Below are 27255 nucleotides of genomic sequence, written 5' to 3'. Positions count from 1 at the left end.
AGTAAATACTGAAGCAAAAAAGTGTCCTGGTTTCAGATAGGATAGAGTTAATTTTCCTCCTAGTAGCTGGTAGGGTGCTGTGTTTTTAGGATTTAGGATGAGAAGAATGTTGATATCACACTGATATTTTAATTGTTGCAGAGCAGTGCTTACACTAAGCCAAGAACTTTTCAGCTTCTCATACTGCCCTGCCAGTGGGCAGGCTGGGGGTGCAGCAGGAGCTGGGAGGGGACAGACCCAGGACAGCTGACCCAAACTGGCCAAAGGGGTATTCCATACCATCTGACGTCATGCTGAACAATATATAGGGCTGGCTAGCTGGGGTTGGGGGGACCGGTTGCTCAGGGATAGACTGGGCATCAGTCAGCGGGTGGTGAGCAATTGCATTGTGTATCACTTGTTTTGTACACATTCTTCTTCTTCTTCTTCTTCTTCCTCTTCTTCTTCTTCTTCCTCTTCTTCTTCTTCTTCTTCTTCTTCTTCTTCTTCTTCTTCTTCTTCTTCTTCTTCTTCTTCTTCTTTCTTCTTCTTCTTCTTCTTTCTTCTTCTTTCTTCTTCTTCTTCTTCTTCTTCTTCTTCTTCTTCTTCTTCTTCTTCTTCTTCTTCTTCTTTTTTCTTCTTCTTCTTCTTCTTCTTTTATTATTATTATTATTTTCCTTTCTTTTCTGTCCTAATAAACTGTCTTTATCTCAACCGTCTCACAGGCTTCATTTTTTTTCTGATTCTCTCCCCCATCCCAGAGAGGGTGAGTGAACGGCTGTGTGGTGCTTAGCTGCTGGCTGGGTTAAACCACAACAAAAAGGCAATCTGCCTTCTCCATATCGTTTTTCACCAGGGCACTCACTCCATTCAGCAGCAGGCTGACATTTTCCCTGTCTTCCTTTTTCTACTGATGTATTTGAAGAAGCCCTTCTTGTTGTCCTTGACATCCCTTGCCAGATTTAATTCCAATTGGGCCTTGACCTTCCTTGTCACATTCCTGTATACTCTGACAGCATCCCTATATTCTTCCCAAGTGGCCTGTCCCTTTGTGTCCCTTTGTGTGTTCCTCCCCCTGTGGCCTTCCCTTCCAGCCCTACATCGCTGAAGTCCTCTGACAGCTAATTTATTGTTATATTTATTTTTCTGTTGCTTTACTGGGATCTCATAATCAGTTTGTTAGTTTTTCAAATTCTAGCTTGTCTTCAGATCTGAAATCAGCATTTATTTCTAGGTTTAATTCCAAAAATTTTGCTCACATACTGTGGAAAGAAAGTCATTTATTCCACATCTAACAAGCAAGTACTGTGGCTTTCTTTTCTACAGTATCTGATCTAGAATTTGAAATTCATAAGACTGGGAAGCCTTGTCCCTTCTGGTGCTCTTTATCCATGCACTGTGGTGACAGAGTTGGATGTTTAATAATAAGAATACACTGGTGGAAACTTTCTCCTGGGGAGATGCAGTGTTTCCTTGTGCTCTGTTTATGTTCACTGTTCCAACACAATTCTAGTCAGAAATATGGAAAGAAAAAAAAAAAGGAAGGAAGGAAGGAAGGAAGGAAGGAAGGAAGGAAGGAAGGAAGGAAGGAAGGAAGGAAGGAAGGAAGGAAGGAAGGAAGGAAGACTCTATCAGGAAAATATCTAGCTCACTGTTTTGGGACATATCTCTATACCAGTGTGTGACTGGTAACTCCTGCTCCTGACTCCTGGCATTATGGTTAGCGTAACCAACAATAAGGCAAATATCCATAATATGTAAGTGAGCTGTTAATGTGAACTCCTGTCCCTTTCTTTCCCCCATCCCAGGCCATCACCCCATTGTCAGGGTGATGAAGAGCATTATTATCAAGACCTAAATACTGAGTCACCAAGGAGGTATGAGGAACACCCGCTGCCAGCTTAACCCATCAGTGTTATTAATACACAGGTGCTAGGTTTCCAGGAGTTGGTCACATCTGTCGTGGAACAGGGAAGTGCAACAGCACAGGGAGCACGGTCTGTAAAATCAGGCAGCAGCAAGACCCAAGTCAGACTTAGACCAGAACTCCTGTTGGATAGCAAAACCCGTGATCTCCCCTGTGGCCAAGGATGCACCCACTGTCATTTTCTTCCTCTGAGGACTGAGTGAGTGACTCATGTTCTTTACATAAAGCCTGAGTCTAGTTCATGGTTCTATCTCACACTTATTGATAAGAATTTGATCTGACCTGCAGGAGGTCTGTCCAGATGACTGAAAAGCCTGTATGACTGAGAAGTTTAAAAATTCTGTGCAACAACATACTAAGTGCTAGAAACTGTAGATAACAAGCAATACTAATTTATTTATTTATTTACTCACTTACTTATTTTTAATGTAATGATATATCTCTAATTATAACCAAAACCCTGTGGCCAGTCCTCAGTCTGTCAAGGATCCCTAAAGAACTTGCCTGTCCTCTGTAGTATAGGGTGACATGATGTCTTCAATATTCTAACCTTGATTTCAGCAAGCAGCAAGGGAACAAGGCTGTTATTTTACATGTCACTGCTGATAAGGTAAGAAAAGGAAATTTCTTCTTAAGTGCAAGGACTGAATAGAAAACCATTTTCTCTATTGATCTGAAAGGATTCTGTCCTGCACGGATACCCAAACAACTTTATTAAACGCTCGCTCTTGTTTTTCATAATTTCCTGCTGAATACATATGTTTCTGGGCTTGCCTTTCAACAGGTGTTTTGAGCTAGCTGTTGATAATAACTGAAACTAGTGGAACTTATATTCAATGATGAAATAAATAAATGCAGATGTTCTAACTGAGCCATATGACATCTTAAGTTCAAAATCTCCAAAATTAGAATTAGAATAGTTCAATTGGAAGGGACCTAGGAATATCATTGAATCCAACTGCCTGACCATTTCAGGGCTAACCAAAAGTTAAAGAATATTATTAAGGGCATTATCCAAATGCCTGTTGAACGCTGACAGGCATGGAGCATCAACCACCTCACCAGGAAGTCTGTTCTGGTTTTGGACCACCCTCACAGTAAAACATATCTACTGCACCAGGTAAAATTTAGTAAGACATTGCATAGGATATGTTTTTAAATGACTGGATCAAGCATTGTAGTAAATTACCCAACAAGGTTAGAAACACAAGAATTGATACCAATGTTTAAAAACCGATGTCTTGCAACTATATTAAGTCCATTCATTTTATTAGGGACCTGAAAACTTGTGTTAACATACTTTGAGTATACTTCCATTTCCCTTATACATAATGTCTTAGGGTCTGTTTTTTTTCCACCCAATAAAATAAGTAGATACAGGACAGCATACATAGCATAACATGTGTGTGTGTTTGTTTGTTTAAATGAAGATCAGGAGAAGACTTACAAGTCCTTTGAATAATGGCAAAAGCAGGAAAATTATATCGTTAAAAAAATTACATGCTGTATCGCAGATATGGGATATAATCTTTGAAATTTATTCCTGTATTGGAATTCTAAATTCTTTGGAAGCTGGAATTCAATGCATTAAACCCTCTCAGGTAAGTGATAAAATTGATATGATTAAATATTATGCACTTCTGCTGGCTTCTTTAAATAGGTAAATATTTATCAGTAAAACTCTCTCCTTTTCCAGCATCTGGAGAATTATGCTGTGACTCAAATGATATTATTCTACCACCCACAGAATATTTTTGCTCAGACTTCACAGAGAGATTGAGATGATAAAAGCATACTCTATCATTGAATGTGTTAAAGGAACATTTTTCTTGCAAGGATGCTAAAAGCTGAATTAAGAGAACATTTACTCTAAATATTTTTTAAAATAATATTATTTCCTTCCTTGTTTTCTATAAAGCCCTGGTAAATAAAATGATTTATTCATTTATTAGTATTACTTTGTGGAATATTTTTTTTTTCCATTTTCCTCCTGTTATCCAAGGTTTTGATCACTTGCTGTGAATATTTATTCTACTTTTTTTCAGTTGTAATGTTAAAAAGAATATTGTTATAACTCTGTTAACATTTCATTCCATCAGCATATTCTCTAGTGAGAAATGGTGTCTTGGGTGAATTCAAACCAGTCAGTTTTGTCAGTTTTTGTTTTTTCCTTCCTAGCTAGCTTCATTTTCTTTTCGTTAATGTGGATTAAATTTGTACAGTTGTGCTCTGTACCTTACACTTTGTGGCAGAACAATATTTGAAGCATTCACAAAATAATGTAGATAAAAAAATCAGAAAGGAGAAAACACTAATATGATGAAGGATAGCCCACAGGAGGGCTATCAATTCCGTATATATTGTGTGCAGTCTATACCTACCTGAATTATCAGACAGGATAACAGATAATTGAAGGTTTCACAGGTTGAAGCAGTTTTCAGCTTTATATTCTGTGGGAACTCTTAGCTAAAAATGTCTGGCTTCACTCAGCAATTACAATCATGAACATTCATGGCCTTTTATATCTCAAGATATATTTAGTAGCTAAACAGATAAGGTAAAGTGGAAATATATGGGGTCATTGAATACATCACTAATGTTTTGTTAACAATCATGAAAGCTGAGGTGACTGTCTTTCTATTTAGAGACTTTTTAAACATCATCCTCTCTGCTAAGCTCAAATATTCCATTTCCCTTTGGAAAGTAACTATGTTGTAAAATTCTCAGGAGCTAATACTTTGCACAAGATTTGCTAGTTTCAGAATATCTCACCTGTTGCTAAACCAATATCCCCATAAATATGTCCCTGGTTTAGGTCTAATGGCTATAGAATATATTCACAGTGATCACTGTCAGGAGAGTGTCTCATTAACGCTGGTCACCTTTACTTGCGGTATCTTTAATTTGGGACTCTACAATACATACAGAAGTTTTGTCATAACTTTATAAAAATATAAACCATAAATCCTATGGTAAAGTTTAGATACATTGAAGAAATATAGATGCAGATTAAAAGTCTATTTATAAAATACAGTGTTTATTTCCCATCATGACTTCAGAGAGTTATCTCTATCACCTGTGAAACAGTCTAGTGGAACTGAGTGGCCAATTAATAATGAATATTGCCAAAAGCAAACAAACAACAGAACAACAACAACAACAAATAAATATGTCCCTTTTGTGTATTTTTAAAACTTATTTTTATTTATTTGATGTATTTTTGTATTTTTTCTATAAGTATTTCTTCTGTTGTTTACTGTGATTATTTTGTAGACAAATAATTTATTCACTCTTATTTGAAGTTTGAAGTTTGCATCATTTCTCATTATTATCGTTTTTTGTAAATTAACCTTTCAGGTTACCAAATAAATTATTTCTAGAAAGAGATCAAATATTTTCATTTAACTAAAGTATAAAATCTTTGTTTTGCTTTCCAACTAATAGGTTGTTATTCTGAATATTACAGTATGTAATTTTTTATAAACTCAAAATCTAATTTCCTTGTGGTAAGTAAAGTTGTTAGGCCTAAATTTTCTCTATCCCCCTCCTTTTTTTTTTTTTTAATAAAGAATGAAAACCAAACAGGTATTAAAGATGACGAATGACATTTTCAGTTATGACTCTTTTATTTCTTTTTGCAGTAGTTGCATGTAATTTTCCAATATTTTCAGGGAAGATAAATGGTATTTTTCTTAAATTCAACTTCTTTATTAGCCATAGATTTGGTAATAAATCTCTCTATGTAAGAAACGCCTAAACTCAGGTCATAATACAAAGTATATATGTGTTGTATATAGAATATATGTTTGCAAACCCTAAATCTGCAACATTATTTTAAAGAAATAAGCTTATCATTCAATCCTCCTTTCAAAGCAAGGTATGGTATCATTGCTATTGATGTTCAGAGGAAAGATCCAATATTTTCTTCTTGATTTTTTGATCAAATAGTTTATGATAAACAAGACTACTCTCCCATAAATTCATGATAAACAGTCATTCTTTTCCAAAAAACAATTTATCACTTGAGCATAAAAGTCTTGGATGAGTATAACTTCTCTAAAAACACCTATATGTCTATTTGCAGTTCAATACTGTATTAATTGCCTTTAAAAATAAACATACTATTTTAATGTTCAGAAACTATGTCTGCAAGTGGGAATCAGATTTCTTTTTCATCTTATTAATGATCTTTTTCACATATACTTTGGAAAATATTATATAAATTGCAGTTTTAAAATTCAAAACATCTGCCACTTTTATGTGAGCATTTAAACATATCCCTAGAAGCTCTGCAAAGGTATTACTGGGCTGAATTCAAGATGACAATGAAGATAGTGAATGAAATCTTTCTTTCCCACCACATCAGCAAATGTATACTGCACAATATTTTTATTGTTCTCTTTCACTCCAGTAATCACACTATTTCAAAATGCCAGTGTAACTTCTTTACAAACTGAAAAAAATAAGAGGATCATGTAATGGAAGGATTGCATATGGGGTATGGAAATGTGCTCTTCAGATAACTATTTGCATGTGCCTTACATGTCCCCTGCGTTAAGACAAATTATTGAGTCTCTTCTGCTTTGCATCTTCCTGCTTAATCCTTGCATTTTTTCCAAGACGTGTGTGGTTTAGTATTCAAGCAGCATTCAGACTTGCAGATTACAGATATGAGGCAGCAAAGTTCTGCCACAAACTTTTCTGATGAGATTGCATGAAGTTTTTAGCTTGCATTCAGATAAAATCCTTGAGCAAATATACAGAAAAGAATCACTACAATATGGACAAACAGAGCTTGAAGCTCTTGGACTGATTCTATAATGACATAACTCAGTATTTGGGGTATTTTACCCTACCAAAACCAAAGGTTACCTTTTGGATTAGTTTGCAACATTAATCTTAAACAATCTTAGAAAGAGGAATGTACCAGTTCTAGCAATAACAGGATTTTTTATTATTATTTATTTCCCCCCCCCCTTCACTTCCTTCTTCACACATTTTATTTTATTTTACTGTCTGGCTAGATATCTAGGTAAGTCCACCCTATATCTCTTTTTATTTATTTATCTATCTATCTATCTATTTATTTATTTATTTATTCTTGTTAATCTCTATTGCATGACAATACGTTTTTGCATGTTATCAGTGATTTCAGTTCATTGTTTGGGGCTAGTTATCCAGAATTCTTCAACAGCTGGAGACAGGAGACTCCAGTTAATCTAACCTGAAATCCAGATAAAAGGACCCTGCACACAGGTAGCCTATGTGTGTCTAAATACAATCTACTGCACATGACTAGACTGACTATACATTTAGTGTATCCATTTAAACATATATAATCTGCATACAGTCTAGTAAGGTACAAGCAGAGATAGCATTTGTGAAGAAATCAATTGCAATAATTCTATCCAGATCAGAGTAATGTAGTAATTCTTTTATTTTCATAGCTTAGCTTTGTTTTTTAAGCTTGGCATCTGAAAACAAGCACAAGTTGTAGGAAAATCATCAAGAGACTGTTTCTGTAGCTCTTGCCTGGGAGAAAGGGAAAGCAGATTTACAAGAGGATCTGCACACTCTATGGGCCAGGATACCAAGGCTCACTTAAATTGTTATTAAGATAGCTGTGATTTCTAAGAAGGTTTCCAAAAGCATTATAAAATTGTGAGTTTTATCAGATGTAGATTTTGTAAATATTTATTGTGATAGGATTTATATATATTTTAGTAAGAAAACAAGCACCAGGAAGCCATTTTAGCTATACATAAGGAAGTACTAATTAAAGAGACAGAAAGGGGATGTACTGATGCTGAGCTGTGATGAGTCCACTCGTCCAGAAAGAAAAGAATACAGGAGGCTGCATTTTAGGAATAGGCATCACAGAGTTGCTTCTCTGCTCTGTCTCAAAGAAACACTTCCAAGTTTCAGTCCTCCCAAGCCAGCTTTGTTGTTCCATTTTGCAAAGCAAATTCCTAAGGATCGAGAGAGAGATGGAACTCTGCTCCAAGTTTTTTTTCAAGGATTATATTTTATTTTCTTTGCATAGCTTTATTTCTCACCCCAAAAATAGCATATCATGTTGAGGTCACAGAGTCATAGAAAACATTATGCAGGAGGGAACTCAGAAAGTCATCTGGTCTCATCACTACTGAAAGCAGCTATACTGACGTGTAAGAATTACAAGTGGATTTATTTATGTATTTAATTTTTCTTAAAAATGACCTTCTACATATTAAGCAATCTTTGTATATAAAACTCCCATTGGAACCACAGATAACACAGAAAAATATTTTATATTTCTTCTGTTTATTCTAAAGGAATTGATATTTGTCCTGATATTCTGACTCCACAGAGAAACTTATTTTCAAAGATCTGAGGACGGAAGTGACTCTTTTTTAACTCAGTGCCTTTTCTGTTCTAGGGAAGGCAGGGCATTGGCTTGTGGTCTTCATAAGAAGTCATATGAAGACTTTATCAAACATCAGAAGTGTTTTAGCCAATTATCTTCACCTTACCAGGTTAGGCAAATGGTCTTCCAAAGGTGTCCTCTGCCATGTATTGTTACATGCTTGTGGGGCCATATGATCGCATGATATCACAAGGGAACAAGCCATGCATAAGGATCAGGTATACTACTGGATCCTTTATAAATACATACACCTTTATCTTCTGGGTTCCCACAGTTTCTCTACTGTGTTTTAAACTGCTTTGGAACATTGTGAAGGGTCATGATTGTGTAGTTGCTGCAGAGGAAACTGCAAAGAACTACTTGCAGTGAAAAAAAGTGGCCCATATTTTCTTCTTTCTTTCTATGAATGAACTGTCATTCTCACTCCTATTACTTTTTGAAATCCTAATATTAAGACCCAGCTCTGAGAAAAAAAAATAGTGATCCATACTTATGATAATTTTGCTGATAGAATTAAAAAGTGTCAGAGTAAAATATACTGGAATATCTTGATGAAGAGTTCATATGAGAATAATGGAAAAAGTCTCTGGGAGAAAGATGCCTCCATTTAAAATTTGTGAGCCTGGAAACAAAGTAGAGTGCATCTGAGATATTTAAAAATATTTGTTTTATAACTAAAGCCAGCTACTCTTTGAAGACTGAGGGAGGCTGAATACAAACCTAACTATCACAGAAGAGTTAAAGGTAATGCATTATTTTGGGAAGCCTAACTGGCAGTGAAGACTGAGGCAAAGAAGTTATTGAGTACCTCAGCCTTCTCCACATCTGTTGTTACCAGTTCTCCCTTCTCACTATTCTGAACAGTGTCCCTGTTCTCTTCCCAGGCCACGTGTCCCTGCTTCCACTACCTGTACATTTCCTTCTTGCACCTCAGTTTGACCAACAGGTCTTTGCACAGCCATCTGTTTCCCGGATTCCCTGCTTGCTTTCTTTCACAGGGAGATTGTGAGTTCTTATGCTCTAAGAAAAGTATCCTTAAAGAAGTGCCATCTCTGATCAGTTCCTCTGTCCCTAAGGGCAGTATGCCAGGGGATCTCATCCACCAGGGTCCTGACTTTGCTCTCCACCAGGCCCATATTCCTCAAGGTCATGAACTCAACCAGGGCATGGTCACTGCAGTCCAGACTGCCTATGATCTTGACCTCTTTAATGAGTTCATCCACATTAGTCAGCACCAGGTCCAGGAACACTTCCCCTCTGGTTGGTTTGTCTAATACCTAGGCCAGGAAATTATCCTCAGTGCACTCTGGGAGTCTGCTGGATTGCTTACATCCTGCTGTGTAGCTTTTCCAGTAGACACACAGGTGGCTGAAATCCTCCATCATGATGAGAGACTGTGAGTGTGAGGCTTGTTGTAGCTGAAGCAAAAAGGCCTCATAGGCCAACAAGGATTTGAATAGGGACAGGTCAGTGGCCATATTTGATTTTTCTGTATCAAAAATGTAATTCAACAGAATTACCTGACTACAAGTATTGTTAAATGAATGGAGTCCTTTCATTTTAAATAGCTGCAAAAAGTTTCCAAATGGAAGTGGGGTAAACTCACGGAGAATTTTTTTTTTCCCATAAACTTGGAATTATAACTTACTGAATATGAACATAAGGCTATAGCAGACAGGCATCAATCTGAACAGTAGGAGGGTGAATATATAAGACAGGTTCTCTGAGCTTTCATCTCCTTAGGAGGAGTGATCCTTTTATTTGATTCAATGTGTAAAACTTAGTAACCTGAGGCTAAACAGCTACAGAATTTTACACCACTGTTAATAAAATATTATCAGATTTGCCATTTTATGTACATAAAGTTCAAATGAACATGAGCTACATTGAATTAAACTAGAAGCCACTTCAGGGACTAGAAAAAAATCCCTTCCCATGTAATGTCACTCGGTAGTAAGTCTGATGGACATACTGGAAGAGAAGGAAGCAAGGGAAGGATTTTTTTTTCCTTTGAAGGAGAATATATTTTCTGAAGGAAGATACTGTATTTGTCTGGCCAGTGATCTTGTAGAATATGGTAATTTTGTGAACTGCCCTGGCTATGGGAAGTGCAAAAGAGTCAGGTTTTGTCAATCTCTATAATGTTTGAAGAGTCTGGTTGGTAAACTGGAGGTTTATGAGGGATTTACAAAGCATGCAAGTTTGGGGGGGGGGGGGGTCTACAACGCTTTATAATGGAGGTTTGAATTCACTGGATGTACTTTAGAAACTGTTATGTTTTTCTGGACCCAGAGAGATAAGATTTTTCTCTACATTTACGTTATCATGGAATCACAGAATCACAGAATTGTTGAGGTTGGAAGGGACCTCTGGAGATCATCTAGTCCAACCCCCTGGTGAGCAGGATCACCTAGAGCACATATCACAGGATGGCATCCATATGAGTTTTTAATATCTTTACAGAAGGAGACTCCACAGCCTCTCTGGGCAACCTTTTCCAGTGCTCTGTCATCCCAAAAACAAAGAAGCAAAGAAAGAATGTAACATACAAATAGCCAGACTGGGTTTAAGCAAAGGGTGGATCTAGCTGGCTTTCTTCTCTGACTGTGGTCCAAAGCAGGAGCCAATGAAAATAACAGAAAAGGACACATTTGTTAAGATAATCTGTCATCTTTCTGTAACTGGTTTCTCAAATCATTCCTAAACCAGAAGTTGACTCTGTCTAGTTAATTATTCTCAGCTACTTTCTTTTCCTTTAACTTGTCTAATCTCTCTGCAAACCCATTGAAATCTGTATACAACATCCATGGGGGGGGAAAAAAAAAGACTATTTTTTTTTTACATTCTGTACAATTATAAATTTATTATACACGCCATGCATACCCCATGACAAGGAGTTGGCAACATTTTTCTGTTAAAAGCGCAAAAAAAAATGAAATGATACAACTCTACCTGAAATGCATTTTTCTTTAATCCTTATGAGTGTCCTTTTGTCTATTTTTACTTCTTTTCCAGAACACTTGTGTGTGTACAAGAATGAATGCACCATAGCAGCCTCCTCCTGCACACTTCATTCACTGATATTCCTAAAAGATGTTTTCCTTCTGTAAAGAAACCTAAAATAGCTAAGAAAAGCTGATAAGGTGAGTGTGGCAAGAAACGAAAAGGAAATCTAGTCTCCAATAAAATCTCAAGTATTATCATAACGCATACTCCAACTGAAGTCTAAGATGTCCTGTATTTTTGCTGAATGTATAAGATTGTGTGATTCGTTAGGCTCCCATTCATTATGAAAATAGACCAGCAAATTACATCTTTTGCAAATGAAATCATTACAGCTGTAATTTACAAAATATATTAAGCCCTTTGATCTTTTTCAGAGAACATATCACACACTTTTAAACACATTGCTCGGAAGTTGTAATTTAAAAACTATAAACCTTGCATTCACAGCTTTAATGCATGTATCAGACCGTAGTTTTCTACCAGAAATAATGTCCATGTTCTGTCCATTGCATAACATTGCCTCAATTTTCAGCTGAACAGAAAAACAAATATGACAATACAAAACTGATATGAAAAGAAAAGATATGAATGCGAATTGTCATAAATTGAAACCTTTTGGCTTTTGCATTACTCTGGCCTATTATCTAAATTAGTTAGACTTTCTGGTGGTAATCTATAGCATGCTGAATGTTTTCAACTCTGTAATATTGCTATGATATTCTGTATAGTTTCATTTCTGATTTATGCATCTGTTTAAAATTAAATAATATTAGTAAAAAAGATATTAGCCTATAGTCTAAATAATGTTTGAAAATTATTAGTTTTCTTTGACCTTGTGTTTCAAGTATTTTTTTTTGTTTTGTTTTATTTCAGTTGTTACTTTCTAATGACGATAGGATGGTGCAGGAAAACAAGGATAAAAAGATGCTTAGCCATTTTTAGGAATCTTTAATATAATCTTCTTGCACAGTTAAGAATCCAGACAGATGTTGCATCTTATCTATGGATTAACTAGAGAAGAGCACATTCATAAAAGTATCCATTTGAAAATAAACATGAATTTGTATATATTTTTATTTATGAAAAAATGTCTTTTACTATTGAGAGATCTAGCCAAAATCTGCCTGAGGTAGAGAACAGTCACTTAGAAGAAAAGCATCATAAGAGCAAAAAAGAAGCAGTACATAATATTTAAAATGCTAGTGGTTGGTCAGTTTAAGATCTACAAAGATATATAAATACTTGGATTTTGGAATTTTTCCAATGTCTATTCAAGCTTTAAAAATGTTTTGGTTTTCAGTGAAATCGAGTGTAAGAACCGAATTTGTCTATATATATGCACTGATGGTTTTGCTGTTTTATTGTAAAGAAAAGTTATGGTCTTAAAAATCACTTAACTTTCCCCCTTTTTGGAACTGGATTTTCTAAAAAAAAAAATAACTGTAGGAATTTTGTTTAAGAGAGAACATCATATGGTCCATTATTAATATTAAATATAGGCAGATTGCATGACAGTACCTAAAAAAAAAAAAAAAAGGATAAGTAAATATATATATATACACACATACATATATATGTGTATACACATACTATGAACAGCCCTGAATGATTTGTTGTAGTCATCAGCTAAAAGGAGCAATGGTTCTGTCCATCCTTTGATTACTCTTACTTCAAAGCCCAGGCATTTCCACCTACCCATTCAGTTGTTACGATATTTATAATAGAGTCATAAACTTCTAGAATTTATTCACAAAAGGTTTCATAAAATGAACAGCTAAAATAAAATGCTGCTATTTGCCCAAAATAGCATAGCCTGCAGATTTCAAGAACAACCACTACTGCTTATAATTAATATGATATCACTGATTACCACTTATAAACCTTTCTTATGGGAGCCTAAGCCTCCTATATTATGTGTAACTGAGCATATGGAATCTTAGATCATTTTTTTACCTTCTGTCTCTGAAAATTTCAGAGGAAAAAAAGCTAGCTGTATTTCATTATTTTGTATATTTAGCAGGTCTCTTTTCTTGGCCATGAGTCTGAAAACCTTTTCTAAAAGGACTTATCTAACAGCTGTGTTGACAATTCTATTTTTTGAGTGCAACTTCAAGAGCAAGATGAATTCTTCACACCTGTGCTTCTAGAGCTTATTTTTTGGAAAGAGTTGGATTTTGCATTAATTTTGCAGAAAACACTATACAGTATAAAGGGAAAAAAAATCCCCTTCTAACATAGAATAATAAGTAAAATCAGTTTGTGAGGTGTGAAGGAAGATTATCAATGAAGGCTCTGGACACAACATGAAAAAAACAACAACAACCAAAAAGTAAAAAGGACCATTTCACACTGTCATGCATGCCTTCATTGAATTGGTCTTTGGAAAGTTTTATTGGTACAAATTCATAGCTTAATTTCAGTCAGAGTGTTATGTCATCACCATAAAGTTAAAGATTTCTGGGCTTTTAAATAATCATGTCCACCTGGGGTAGACACCGTAGACCTAGAATAAGAATATTTTCTTCATGTTATTTCTTCGTGTTTGTGCACACAGTTTTAGTGAAAAAGGAACATGTTCATATTTCTCTGTTGAGGCATATGTGGGTACCGCCTGGTGTGTATGTGACTTGGTCCTCAATATCCAGGATGTGCTCTGTACTCTAAAAAGATACACATTGGATATTCGTATGGGACTGGATCTCCCCCTAAAATGAAGAAAAGGTCCTGCCACTCCCACATGCAGGGCTACAGTTCTGAAGTTCTTCAAGGCCTTTTATCCACAGACTGAGGCTGATTCCACAGAAGTCTTTCTCATTTAGAAATTAACTAAGACACCAGAGTCACTTCAGCAGCAATAATTCTATCGAACATCTAAGAATCTCACTGATTATTGTCTCATCCCAGGAAACCTTCTTGCTAGAAGTCTATTATGTGAAAGCTGAAAATCTAAGGAGCACATAGATTTAACAGTGAGCCCAGAAGTCAGCTTCTTCTTCTTCTTTTTTTTTTTTTTTCTGTAAAGTTGAGTTATAGAACTTTTTGACATTTGCCAAAGCTTTGTTGTCAAGTCAGATGAAAGATGCTTTTGTCTATACAGTCCCCTTAATACCTATGACATCAACGAGAGTTTTTTGATAACACCTGAAAATAAATCTATGCATCTTTCAAAGTAACATCATTTATCATGTTTGCAAACTGAAATAACTCAAAAATATGAAAAAATGAGTACAACTTCCTTTTACAATCTCAATTTCACTCCTATGTACTACACATTACAATTTTTAAAATTCATAATCATATTTTTCCACCGTGTCCTTGAATTGTTCAGAGCTCAGGATGATGCCTGCTTGGCAAATGATGCAGCAATTCAATATTTATTTTTGTCCTGATTGTTTGGAGATTTCATAGCTCCATTCCTGCACACTATAAAACTGTCTCAGCTACGTGGGGCAGAGTGTTCCAGTGGTTGGAGGAATTAATGCTGGCTGTTGCTCCACTTTGGACTGACAGTTTTATTATGATGTAGTGTGAATGATTACTTTTAATTCATTTGTTATAAAAGTATTTGGAAACAAAAGTTAAAAATCATTTGTCTTCCACGTTTTTGGCACAACTGTGGGAAAGAGTTCACAAAAAATGAATCAGTAGAACTTGATATGAATGAACACTTTGTACTTGGAATAACTTCGGGAAAAAACACCACCAACAACAAAGCCCATAGTCATGGTAAGCTTGACAAGTAGATGCATTGCAAAATCTTCATTCCAGGAGTAATCTATGTTGCTACATTGAACGAGTTTGGTGGAGGGGGCTCTCCACAAGAGTAAATGATTGATTTTCAGTCTGGTTGCCAAGCAAGCAAAATATTAAATATATATATATATATATTGTTTATTTATTTTTTTTCACAGAAATAGAAAATAAGCAAAAGAAGCAACCCCTGGTGATTAAAATGTTCCATTAAGTAAAACTAAATGTCTCCTGTTGGTGCTTATGCAAATTAACTAAATTTGTTGCTTCCTAAAATTGATGTAGGAAAAGCTAGGCATTTGCCAGAAAATTTAGAGGCCTCAGCATCCACCAATATGCAGCAACTCAGAATCAAGTCCATCTCAGCTGGAGAACACTTTAACCAGGAAGGTATTAATCACCATGTCAAGGAGGAGGAAGCAGGGCTTTATTCAACATTTTTTATACATTAAATTGTTTCTAAATCAGCAACCAGTGGTCACTAGTTCCTCCTTCTAAAATAACAAGTTAAAGAGGCATTTTCACCTCTTTTGCAACATGCTAGTTATGTGTTTTTTATAAGCTCAGACAGCTGAAAAAAGGGAAGATATAGTGAGACCACATGAAATATCCTAATAGTCTAGGTACTGAAATATGAGAGATTTTATCTTGTGCCTATCATACCTGACAGGAGGTGTTATGTTTCTAAGGGATTGCTAAAGCCACTGGCTTAGAGAACATTCTGACCTGGGCTTGCTTTGGAGATCTTCCACTTTGTATAAAATTAATTACATATGTACTGAGAACGCACAATGATTCTCCCATGTGATGAGTGGGAGATTTGTGGAAATGGTAAAAATATCTGTGTTGAAACGTGAGATTCAATTAGAACTCTTGGGAGAACAAGTGTTCATTTAACATGTAGAACTGTGATGCAGCCGGATGTCCTGGCCATTTATGTCAGAGGCACGATTCAAGGATGGAAATGAGTCTGAGTTTCCCACAGCAGTTTTCCATATAACATGCATGCTATTTCATAATATAACATACATGCATATATATTTTATTATACTATATTTATTATTTATTATATTATATGTAACATACATACATATATATTTTATATATAAAATATAACATACATAACATAACATACATGCTATTTCATATATAAGGCAACTATTGTTGCCTTATATAAATTACAGCCATACTATCAAAGGTATGAATTCAACTGATATTTGCAAAAAAAATAAAAAAAAAATAAAAATAAAAATAAAAATAAAAATAAAAATAAAAATAAAAATAAAAATTAAAATTAAAAATAAAAATAAAAATAAAAATAAAAATAAAAATAAAAATAAAAATAAAAATAAAAATAAAAATAAAAATAAAAATAAAAATGGGAGGGTGAATAAGCTCTCTTTTCTTTCTAGCAAATTTACAATTTTCTGGAAAAGAAGTATTGATTAACTAGATCAACTCCTGAGTTAATCATAGAATCTCTTTTGCTCTTCTACAATGATTTCTGCATTTTGAACCAGTTTGCTCTAATTTTACTCATGTGCATCTTTGAGTTTGTGTCAAATAATTTTTCTGTGGGTTGAAGAAGTGTTGAAGAAGATTGGATTGTGGGGGCGTCTGTCGTATGTTGTAAGCTAACTCTCTGCTTTGACCACAGTGCAGAGAAAAGTTTGAGCATTCCAAAAGAAATGAAGTGCACATAACATTCGTAACACCCTCTTGATCCTATCTTGGGGTGAAATGGATGTATTTTAAGATCTGACAAAGCTTCTCCACATAGTAGTAAATTTATGGACCTTGCCTAACATTTCATTTATCTGGTGTCACTGCCACACACAAGCAGCTTATCATTTGTAGTGGGCAGGTGACAGAGGACTTCCATCCTGTCTTAACACCAGATAAACCTGGATGTTACCATTGGCTGGCTTACAGGACTCTATTCTAATAAAAGTCATTGCTCATCCACACTTTCCTGGGCCCCTTGGCTCTACATGTCCAGGAACTTTGCTAGGAAGAGGGAGGACAAGACAAGCACATGTGAATTCTGCTTCTCTGCAGGTACAAAAGCAGTGTCAGAGCACCATCATTCTGTTGGTGGAGAAAAGAAGAGGGAAGAATAAGAAATGACAATGTGGGAGAGCGAAAATGGTAAGGGAGGCTAGGGAAGTATATGACTGGTGAGACCAGCCTGTATACACTGGCCCAGACCCAAGACTAATATTGCACTTACTGTGACACTACAGTAGTATTGGTACCTAATAATTTTGGTCTAATTTGAATCCATCTTGAATTATGATACTGACATAGCATTGCTGTGTGGCTCCTCACTGATAAGTGTGCCTGAAGGCTTGTGGTCTTTTATCTCTTCTGTTGGCCTGCTTCACTTCATCCTGGGCCTGACATCTCTGTCTGTATACTTTTGACAAAATATCACACTTCTCTACAGCACTCATAAAAAGCACTGCAATAAATCCTTTCAAACTCTAACTTTGGATTTTACTATCAAACACTTAAGAACAGAATATTTTTCTTTCTCCTTAAGCAGAGACTGAATTCACCTTGCAGGAATTTTCTTCACTTCCCCCATTCAGTTCTTTGCAGGTGCTCATTTGCAGGAGAGAATTTATGGCTTTGTCCCCTGTTCTCCTCTCCTAGGGTGGCGCAAATTACCTGGGTCAAGGACTGCCTTTTTTTTTTTCCTTTGTCTCTCCCTCATTCTGCTCTGTCTCTTGCACAGGCACAGCCTTCCTTCCCTCTCCTTTAGCTGATGGGCTCTTCCTCATTATAGCTCTTCAGCTTAGGCATTTACGTGTGCAACAAATAATAATGAGAATAAAAGTATTTATGGGGCCCACTCCAAACGTGACATTACAGAGAGCAAAACTGTCGATGAGTACCTTTTTTTGACTTCTTGCTAGCAGGCAGTTTGTAATTTTAGGGCCAGAAGCGCCTGGATTTGTGGTAAGCAGGAAGTTTTCAGAGATGTGGGTGCTTTTCCTTCCTTCCACCAGCAAACAGCAATCCACGCCAGGATTTGCTTTCTGCTCCTGTATTTCGGCGATGCAATGTGTAGCACGTTTCTGTGTGTGTGTATGTGTGTGTGTGTGGTGTGTGGTGTGTGTGTGTGTGTGTGTGTCTGTGTGTGTCTGTGTGTGTCTGTGTGTGTCTGTGTGTGTATGCGTATGTGCGTGTGTCTCTCCCTCTCTGTATCTGCCTCCAGGATTTCGCCCTGCCTGGCTCAGGAGGCTGCTCTAGCGCTGCGCGGAGCAGAGGTTTCCCCGGATCCCGTAAATACAGGCACACGCACCCAGTGCACCACACGCATGCACATGCACACACACACACACAGACACACGCACGCACACAGCCGCTGTCCAGTCCATCCCCACGCCGGCTGCTTTCTCCACCACCTCCAGCCTCGCAGAGGCGGCAGGCGCAGCTCCGCGGCAGATCGCGCCGCCGCTGACCCGGGACTCCGCTCGCAGCAACGCGCCCGCGGTGTCAATCTCCACCACCAATAGCAAGATTCCCCACCACCACATTTTTTTTCTTTTTCTTTTTCTTTTTTTTTTTTTTTCTTTTTTGGCGGGGGGCGAGACCCTTTTGCATTTGGACCAGCAGCCGGAGGGACGAAGCTGCCTCTTTCCTCCCCCTGCGCACCGTGCGCGCATGAGTGTGTGTGCGCGCCCACCTTCCCCCCGCCTCCCAAAAGTTTGCCTCGGCGGCCGGGGGGCTCCCGGGCCGCCGCCCCCTCAGCCGGGGGGCGCGGCGGCGGCGCGGTGGCTGCGCGGCGACGGCGCGGGACTTGCGCGCTGCGCGGGACTTGCGCGCCGCGCCATGCCGGCGGCGCGGGGGGCTGCGCGCTGCGCCCTGGCGGGGCTGCTCCTGCTCCTGCTCCCGCTGCTGCTGCTGCTGCCGCCCGCGGCCGCGGGGGCCGACGGCAAAGCGCGGAGCTGCGGCGAGGTGCGGCAGGCGTACAGCGCCAAGGGCTTCAGCCTGGCCAGCGTGCCCTACCAGGAGATCGCAGGTAAGGGGCCGGGGTCGCGGAGGGGTGGTGGTGGTGTGTGTGGGGGTGTTACCGGCGGCCGGCTGCGCGCACTCGCCGCGGGTGCGGGGCTGGGCACCGCCGGGCTGCGTGCGCGGCGTGGAGCGGCTCTGCCGGCTCCCGGGGGCACCCGGTGCTCGCCGGCGGGGCGCGCGCGTGTAAAGAAATGAATGGATTTATGAAACAAACAGCAGCAACAACAACAACAACAAAAACCAAAAAAAAAAAGTATGGGGGTGGGGGTAAGAAAAAGGAAAGAAAAGAGAAAAAAAAAAACGAGGACGCGGGCGAGCCTCAGCAGCGATTGTGTTCGTCTGCAGAAACTTCTTGAGAGTTGCAGCCGGGTTGCTGGAGGCAGAAAGCTGTTCCGCAGTGGCTCCTGCTGCCGCTGTGTGCAGGGGGCAATAACTTTGCTCTCTGCCAGCGGGGACGGGGCGTGAGGGAGGAGGAGGAGGGGGGAGAGGCAACCCTGCCTGGGGCCGCCGAGGCTGGCAGGCTGTGTCCCCGGCCGCTCCGTGCCCCCGCCGCCGCCGCCGCCCGTTCCGACGGAGCGAGGACAGCCTCTTGGAGGCGCAGCCCAAAAAGAGCAGAAGCATCAGCTGCTGGGGAGAAATCCCCCCTCTCCGCCCCACCCCCCCCCCCCCCCCCCCGCCCCACACTCCGCCGCCGGAGACGCCGGGCAGCCTGTCAGTTAGCTCTTCCTTCTGCTGAAACGTGCCTACAACAGGTTATACCTCAGTCTACATACGAAAGGTGTTTTATTATTATAACAATTGTAATTTTTATTTGCCAGCTTTTCCCTTATCCATATTGCATCTTTGGAACTGATTGAATGAAAATATGTCTGAGGCAGATAATCCTTTAGCGATTGGAGAGCATGACAAAAAGAGAGAAATAATATGAGAAGGCATGAGCTTGAGCTGCTCAAATTGGACTGCTTGAGCCCTCAAGAAAGGTTTCTGCTTTGCCACCAAGGCTTTGCTGCTAGATTTTGCTGTTAGTACAGTGAATTAGATGCTCCTCACTTTGCTTGCTTCCTTTTTAAAGTTGGAAGCAGTACATTTTTCCTGAGGTGAAATAAAGCCACGGTTACTTACTGTGCACAATTTAGCACTTTTCAAGAGGAATGATAAATGCGGAAAATGTTAGGACAGTGAGGATGTATTTCACAAAAATGTTAGGAAGGTTGTTCCACGTTGCCAATGCATAACAGACCCTGTCTCTGCATAGCCTTCGTGGTTCCTTCGGACAAGCAGATCTGACCCACTGACGTGTTGGAACAAGGTGGGAGAGAGTGGGGCCTGTGCATGTTACTGTTCCACAGGCACCTTCATCCCTTGGGCTCACCAATTGTCTGGTCTTTCTGTGTTCTTATTTTAAAACTTCTGCTTAAGTTGCTTGTCAGTTATATGCACAGTTTTATGAAATCTCTCTTGTGAGCCACAGACCCCGTGGTCATACTTTCTTTCCTTTTACTTACTGTTACTCCATCTGCGTGGAGACAGAGTGGTAGAATATTCCCTGTCACATTTAAAAAAGAATGAATTCCAGTGAATTTCAGTGTTTTAGTAACTTTGTTTAAACACTTGTTGCTTTCAGCTCACAGACCAGTTTTATCATCTTATTTTTTGAACATTCAAAGCAAAGTTGCCATGCACTTTTAAGGAATTCTGGTTACTCAGTTTGCAAGTTTCTGTTAACATGTACCAATATAGAAAGACTCATGGTAGCTAAATATTTAATAATAGTTACATCTAATATCACTTTTTAGTTTCCTCTTAAGGTTTACAAGTAACACATACTTTATGTTTTATGCAGGTGTGAATTATTGTTTTCTGCACTTCCTATTACAGGTTGTTTATTTTCTTTGTGGCTTATCTGACTTTTGGCTAGTTGGTGTATAGGTGTATCAACTTTAAAGCAGTTTGTGTGTAGCTACTCAGTTGTTGGAAGATTGAGATTGTTTAAGGTGTGTATCAGAGAAAACTCTTTTCCTGTGGTGCTGAGAGGTTTTGTAATAACCGCTCATGAAACATGGGATCTTGTTAATGTGAAAGCTACCTATTTGCAACCAGGCACAATGTTGGAACTGCTTAATTAAAGCAATTAACATACAGATTTCAGAATAATTGTTTGCATTCTGTCCTTTTCCACCATACTGATTTGGTTAAAAAAGCAATTTGTTACTGTTATGAAACAAGTGTAGTCTGTCAAAGGCCCCATGTTTTAAAGAGTTTAAAGTACTTTAATTATGTTCATATTTCTGAACAAGTGTGTTTTTAAGAGACTTTTTTAATCGATGACTTGATTATATGATGGAAAATAGTATTACATAGTATGGTTGATGTCTTTTGATTTAGCAGTAGTCATATGTTTCCAATTGTCATTTGTTAAAAAGCTACTTCCTAGCAAGGACTGTTGAAACTGGATAAACTGAAGTGGTAGCACAGATGTGCTTATGCAAAGAGCTCAACAATCTATTTAAATAAGAGAGGCTATGGACACAGAGGTGCCCCTCTGCTGAAAGGAGCAGCAAAACCAAACTTGTTTGATAACTTTTTGTAAAACTATTTATACCAGCACTCACTATAAAATTCTGAATGGAGAAGGTGGAAGTATAGGATTTTAAAAGCTACCTGTTTGTGCACTGTAAGGCAAGGTTTTCCTACTGTATTTTATTACAAGTGAAATTTGTTGAAGTTGGTAATAATATAATTATAGTCATCTGCTATGCCCTTATAACAATGCTAAATTGTTCAATGAAATTGTATAGCAGTTATTTGTAATCAGCTTGTTTGCTTCTAACATCCTGTCTGATCACCAAATTCTGGTGCTGACCTACACTGAGTATGACATACAAAGTTGGTTTATAACACAGGTCATCAAAGTAAGTCCTCAATAAAGGAACTTTGCTTGTGAATGGTGAGGGGGTAGACAGAGGAAAGTTTGTTGTGTATGTATTATGCTGCTGTGGGCCTGATTCTGTGCAAAAACAGCATCAGTCACAGGGTGGGTGTCAGTAGCTTGTGTTGTACACTGAGATATCCTTGTAAAATCTGTCCTCTTGTAGAACTGAGCATCCTGCATTTGAAAAAGAATTGAACTGCCAGGTTCATGCTACCATAATCCAACATTCAGGAGCTCTGAGCAGAGCTCTTAATGACTATACAGAAATGTTTCACTCTAGGAAAATCTGTCACCTAAAAGTTAATTCAAAAGTGAAGTCACAGCACATATCTGTTAATAATACTTGTTTTTAATCCAGCCATGATTTTAGTAACTTTAAGTAAGCATTGTATGGGAAACCAGGAGTATGAGACATCAAAGTTAAAGGTGGAGCATGTCCTTACCTCAAACTGTTCTGTTGTTGGATTTGTTTTGTTTTGTTGCTTTTTTTTTTTTTTTTAATAGATGTTGAATAATAGTGTATTTAATAGTGTATTTAAAGAAACACTAGAAGTGTTCCGGTGAAGTGTCCTACTGTAAAGATGTTGAATTCTAAATAGTTCTTAAGAAGTTAGAGGGCTTTGTTCTCCTGTGGAGATGATGAAAGAGGTGAGATTCTGGCAACACATAGACACTATAGTGAAAGTAACTGAAATGAAAGCAGAAGCAAACCCTTCATTTTGAAGGTCAGGAGTCACTTGAAATTGTACTTTGATGAATGGGTTTCATAGTGGCATAATTCAGAGGCGTTGGCTGAAGAAAACTAGCAAACATAACACAGTTGCTTGTAGCTCTAAAGTGGTAATAATAATAATAAAAATAAACTCAGTAGTCACTCATGCAATTGAGCTATTCGTCCATGCCAAATATTCCAATATATGAATGTTTTTCTTTGCTTTAAGTAGCTCTAATATGTAATGACAGATTTACAGAAGAACAGTGGAAAATTCTCCTGACCATGTCTGCGTCAAAGTGCTTCTTAATTAATGTTTTCTTTTACTGTTTCTTTACTGATGTCACTGAGAATTCTGTGAACAAATGGGGATTCAAATAAACCTTGTGTAGTTGTCTCATGAGTATAAAATAGGAATAGGCTTATCAAAATCAATAATATAATCGATGCAAACTTGTGAAATCTGAATTGGGCCACTGGAGGTTAATTAATTCCTGAATTTAGTAGTGAAAATGAAGATGAATGTGGAATTTGACGTAATCTATTGTGCTTGTCTTGTTTTAACCCTGTTGTAAAAGTATCCTCTACCTTGTATATGACTGCTTCTCACCTCCGTGATTTCAGGAACTGCAGCAGCAGGAGAGTCTCTGGTCACACTCCCTAATGACCTGCCCTATTTTCCCATTGTGAGTGCATGTGTGCATTTAGCAAGGAGGGAATATAGTTCTTCTAAGACCTGGCTTTGCTATCACTGTTGTGCATATTTATTGGTTTGTATGTGACCAGGTCCATTAAAGTGAATACAACTTATGTATGCATATCTAAACCTAAAAGTACTCTGTAAGATCAGGGCCTTGGAGGAGAAATAGCATGTTTTTAATGCTTATAAATAATTGATTTTGACTGAGAATTTTAAATCTTAGCATCTGGAGTTTTCCGATCTGATTTTATGGTAGTGTATTTTGGAAAAGAGGATTTAAAGTAGAAGCAGCAATGCTTTAATAATTAGTGTAATGATGAATTTCAGTGTACTGTACTCTAATCATCCTAATCATCTTTTTTTTTTTCCTTTCTATTAACTGTCTGGTTTGTCTGATTTATAATCCAAAAGCATACCTAAAGCTATAATAATTTCTACACTTCTAAGTGCTATTGTGTTAAACTGTTGTAATGCTGTATTAGTACTGGTTTCATCATATGCTATTGTGAAATACTCCTGAGATTAGGTGGTGTTCAGACACCAGAGAGGTCAAGCACTATGTTAAAAGCTCAGGCCATTCTTTTTATATTACTGCAATAAAGAATATATTCATTTCATTTATATTACCACTTGGCTCTCATAAAAGGTCAGTTTCAGCTGAATGTACAATTACTTGCAAATGGCAAATCTTATAACAAGTGATCAACAATAAAAGCTTTCCTGGGTAATCTGTCTTTAAAATTACCACCTGCCATTTCTTTGAATGACTTGAGGATCTTGCAATATCACTCAGAGATCTCTGTCTTATTCCCCACGATATGTGTAAGAAAACTATGCATACTAATCTTCCTTTCTGCTTAGCAAAGTGAAAATGCATAATTACATTAAAGTTTCTAGTTGAAATAACAAGCTTGGTGCTTAAAACTCCATTACAGTATCAAAGTATCAGCACTCCCATTACTAGCAAAATGAAATTACATTTTCAATGAACTATGACTTTATGCTACCCTTCATACCTGGTTAATGGGTGCTATCTCCCTGGGAAGGGAGCCTTCATTCTGTGGTTTTGACTGTTCATACTGCCAGGCATAATTATTTTAGCAGCTTAAATATGTGTAAAAGAATTAATACTTCTCCACAAATTCCTAGGAACAGCATTTAAAGGTTGGAGTTTAAAAGCAGAGTAGTTATTATGCTAAACAGACAGAATACATTACAAGATGCAAAAGGAATTTAAAATGTGTTGCAGATGGCAGGAAAACATGTGCCTGGTGAAATTCATAGCACTTTATTCTTCTGCATGTAAAAACAGCCTAAAACCTTCTGAAAAGAAGGTTTGCTTTCTTCCCCGTTTATTGCTACAGAGCTGCTGCACACGCTCCAAACCCGACCTTTCCCTCACAGCGTTTTTTCAGCCCGTGTCCTAGGAGGCTGCCACAAAGACCGCCAGCACCCTCGTATGAACTTCCTTCACTTAACGCGACCTCTTCCTTCGAGCTAAGCGCAGCGCCGGTACCTTTCCACGCCGCCTCTCGAGCTCCGAACCCTAAAGGGGTGAGAGGTACCGCGGGCTGCGGGCGCTGCCCGCCGCCGAGCCGGCCTCCCCTGGGCGTGAGGCCGGCGGCGGAGTGGGAGGGCTTTCCCCGCTCTTCCCCCGCAGCCGCCTCTCCGCGCTGCAGCGGCGGGGCGCGCCCAGGAGGCGGCTCTGCCGCCCCTCGCCAAGCCGGCCGGGAGCCCCCCGGCGGGGGATTGATTTCCACCTCTCCCGACAGGAGCTGCTTTCGGTCCACGGAGAGGAAGCGGCGAGGGCCGGTGCTCCAAACGCAAACAGCAAATTGCTCTCTGGCTCTCGCAGCCTGCGAGGTCTGTTACCTTAAGCTTTTAATGGCCTTTTAACAGCGTTTCCAGCTGAGCAGCAGATGTAAAGGATACGGAGCGTTGAGAGCTGTGTGTTTTTTTTTTTTTTTTTTTTTTTTCTCTCTCTCCTGAAAGGAACATTTCTACAGACACTCTGATAACAATGGAACCTCGGACCTGCTCAGTGACCTGTTGGGTTTAAAATAGCAGAGAAAATTTCCCAGAATAAGTGGAAGTCTCAACTATTTTTAACAGGTGCCTTACAAGGGCTACTCAGTTCAGTATGCTTTACAGAATAATGTACTGTGCATGCATACATGGAGGTGAAATCATGGCTTTTATCTGGAATCACCTCAAAGCCACATTTAGGCACTGAAAAAAACAGGCAAGCTGCATACTTACCAGGACGGGTATTTGTGAACCAGTTGAAACTTTATTTTACAGGACCAATCTGAAAAACGTGCCCAAACACACACAAATACAAACATAAACACAATGAAAAACTACACAGAGTTCAGTTCATTTATCTCAGAAAGATCAAAGGCCAAGGCAGCTGTGCCAATCCTGCAGATTGGGTAATCTAATTAGTTCAAACCTCATGCTTGACTAAGAAGTATGCAATACAACCTGCCTTTTAAGAAAAAAAAACAAGTCCTTTCTGTTGCCAGAAACAGATTCTTCCTGAACCTCCATAGCAATAGGTCTTGCCATATATGTGGTGGCAGCCTCTGATATTTTTGGCTATGTCCAACTGACTTATGGGTTAGCTGTTTAACATACTAAAGACTGCAGAGACACCCATCTGAGTTTATCTTGGAGGGAAGTCAACGTGTGGGGTGAGGCTGTTGCACAGCTGGGTATCAGACACCAATGTGGCATAGCGTGAGTAGGTATATTGATTCTGCCATGGTTGTGAGAACTGTTGCTGTATATAGAAGTACCCCAAATCTGGCAAAATGTAGTCTGTGAGTGTCGCACTGCAGTTGTCACATATGATGTTTGCAGTTGGCTTTTGGGCTATGGTATCCCTTGGATTTTTCCTTTGACAGCCCATAAAAAGTAATTAATACAGGAAACTAGAATGGCTTTCTTAAACTGAATTATGTTTTAAGAAGTGAAGCATAGCATTATGGAAAGGATCTTTATGTGCAGTTATCCTATCGAAAGTGTGATTGTGCTGATTGATGGCTATTTCCAGGGAGGCTCCCACCAGAATTCTGTGTATATTTGGTTCTTATCAGTCCAGGATACAGTTTCCTATCTTCTGGAAATGTTTCTCTTTCAATTGCTCTTTTCTAGGTTTCATTTTTCTGGTGTTTTCAATCATGCAACAGGGTTGACTTTTTAGAGAAAGTGTTGGTATTTATGGTTGCAGCATTTGAATCTAGAACAACCCTTTCTCTTGCCTTGTAAATGCCACATTGATCTGTGTTATGGTTTTGGATAGATTTCTGTGAGTGTTGCCATCTGTGGCTTTGGAGTCCAAAAATGCAGCTCTAGATAGAGGAAATGAGGTTAGTAAAAAGCTGACTTAGAGAACAGGGGAGAAAATATAAGGTAGAATGAATTGTTGGAGAGTGGACTGTTTCTGGAAAATGAACGAAACATGAATGGGGATACTTCTTTCATGGCTCAAGTCACTTTGCAATCACTGTGTTAGGTATTAAGGCCCTTCTCATAGTTAAAAACCTATGTAGGAGACGGCAACCAGACTGAAAAAGTGCATTCATTCTAGTCAAAGTTTTGGATGAATAGGATACAAAGAAGAAGGGAGGGAGCAGAGATGGTCCATTTTTCTTTATTTTTTCTTTATTTTTTGGAGCCCTACTTGGTCTTTACAGTCAGATTTCTCCTTTTTGTTACCATCTAGGTGGTTAAACATCCCGTGTAAAGCAGATAGTGGTGGCCTGATCAGTCATGCTCCAAAATGGAAAAAGTTCTAATCAAGATGTTTTGGCATTTCCAA

The 27255-nt window shown here is 38.4% G+C and overlaps 1 protein-coding gene across 2 annotated transcripts in view; it reads left to right on the top strand.

Moving 5' to 3' along the window:
- Positions 1-18037: 18037 nt before the first annotated feature.
- The window catches only part of GPC6 (glypican 6), an 807879-nt gene continuing 798661 nt past the window's right edge, over positions 18038-27255 (top strand). Inside the window, exon 1 of one of the 2 annotated variants that reach the window (XM_080577232.1) lies at positions 18038-19095. In XM_080577232.1, coding sequence (XP_080433358.1) covers positions 18738-19095 — 358 coding nt within the window. In that variant the 5' untranslated portion in view covers positions 18038-18737. The remainder of the gene's footprint in view (positions 19096-27255) is intronic. The other variant, XM_080577233.1, reaches the window with a different exon arrangement.

This window comes from Anser brachyrhynchus (genome assembly GCF_964034855.1).
Source record: "Anser brachyrhynchus genome assembly, chromosome: 1".
Taxonomy (NCBI): domain Eukaryota; kingdom Metazoa; phylum Chordata; class Aves; order Anseriformes; family Anatidae; genus Anser; species Anser brachyrhynchus.
Note: the sequence above shows the minus strand (reverse complement) of the source record. Positions and strands in the feature narration are given on the sequence as shown.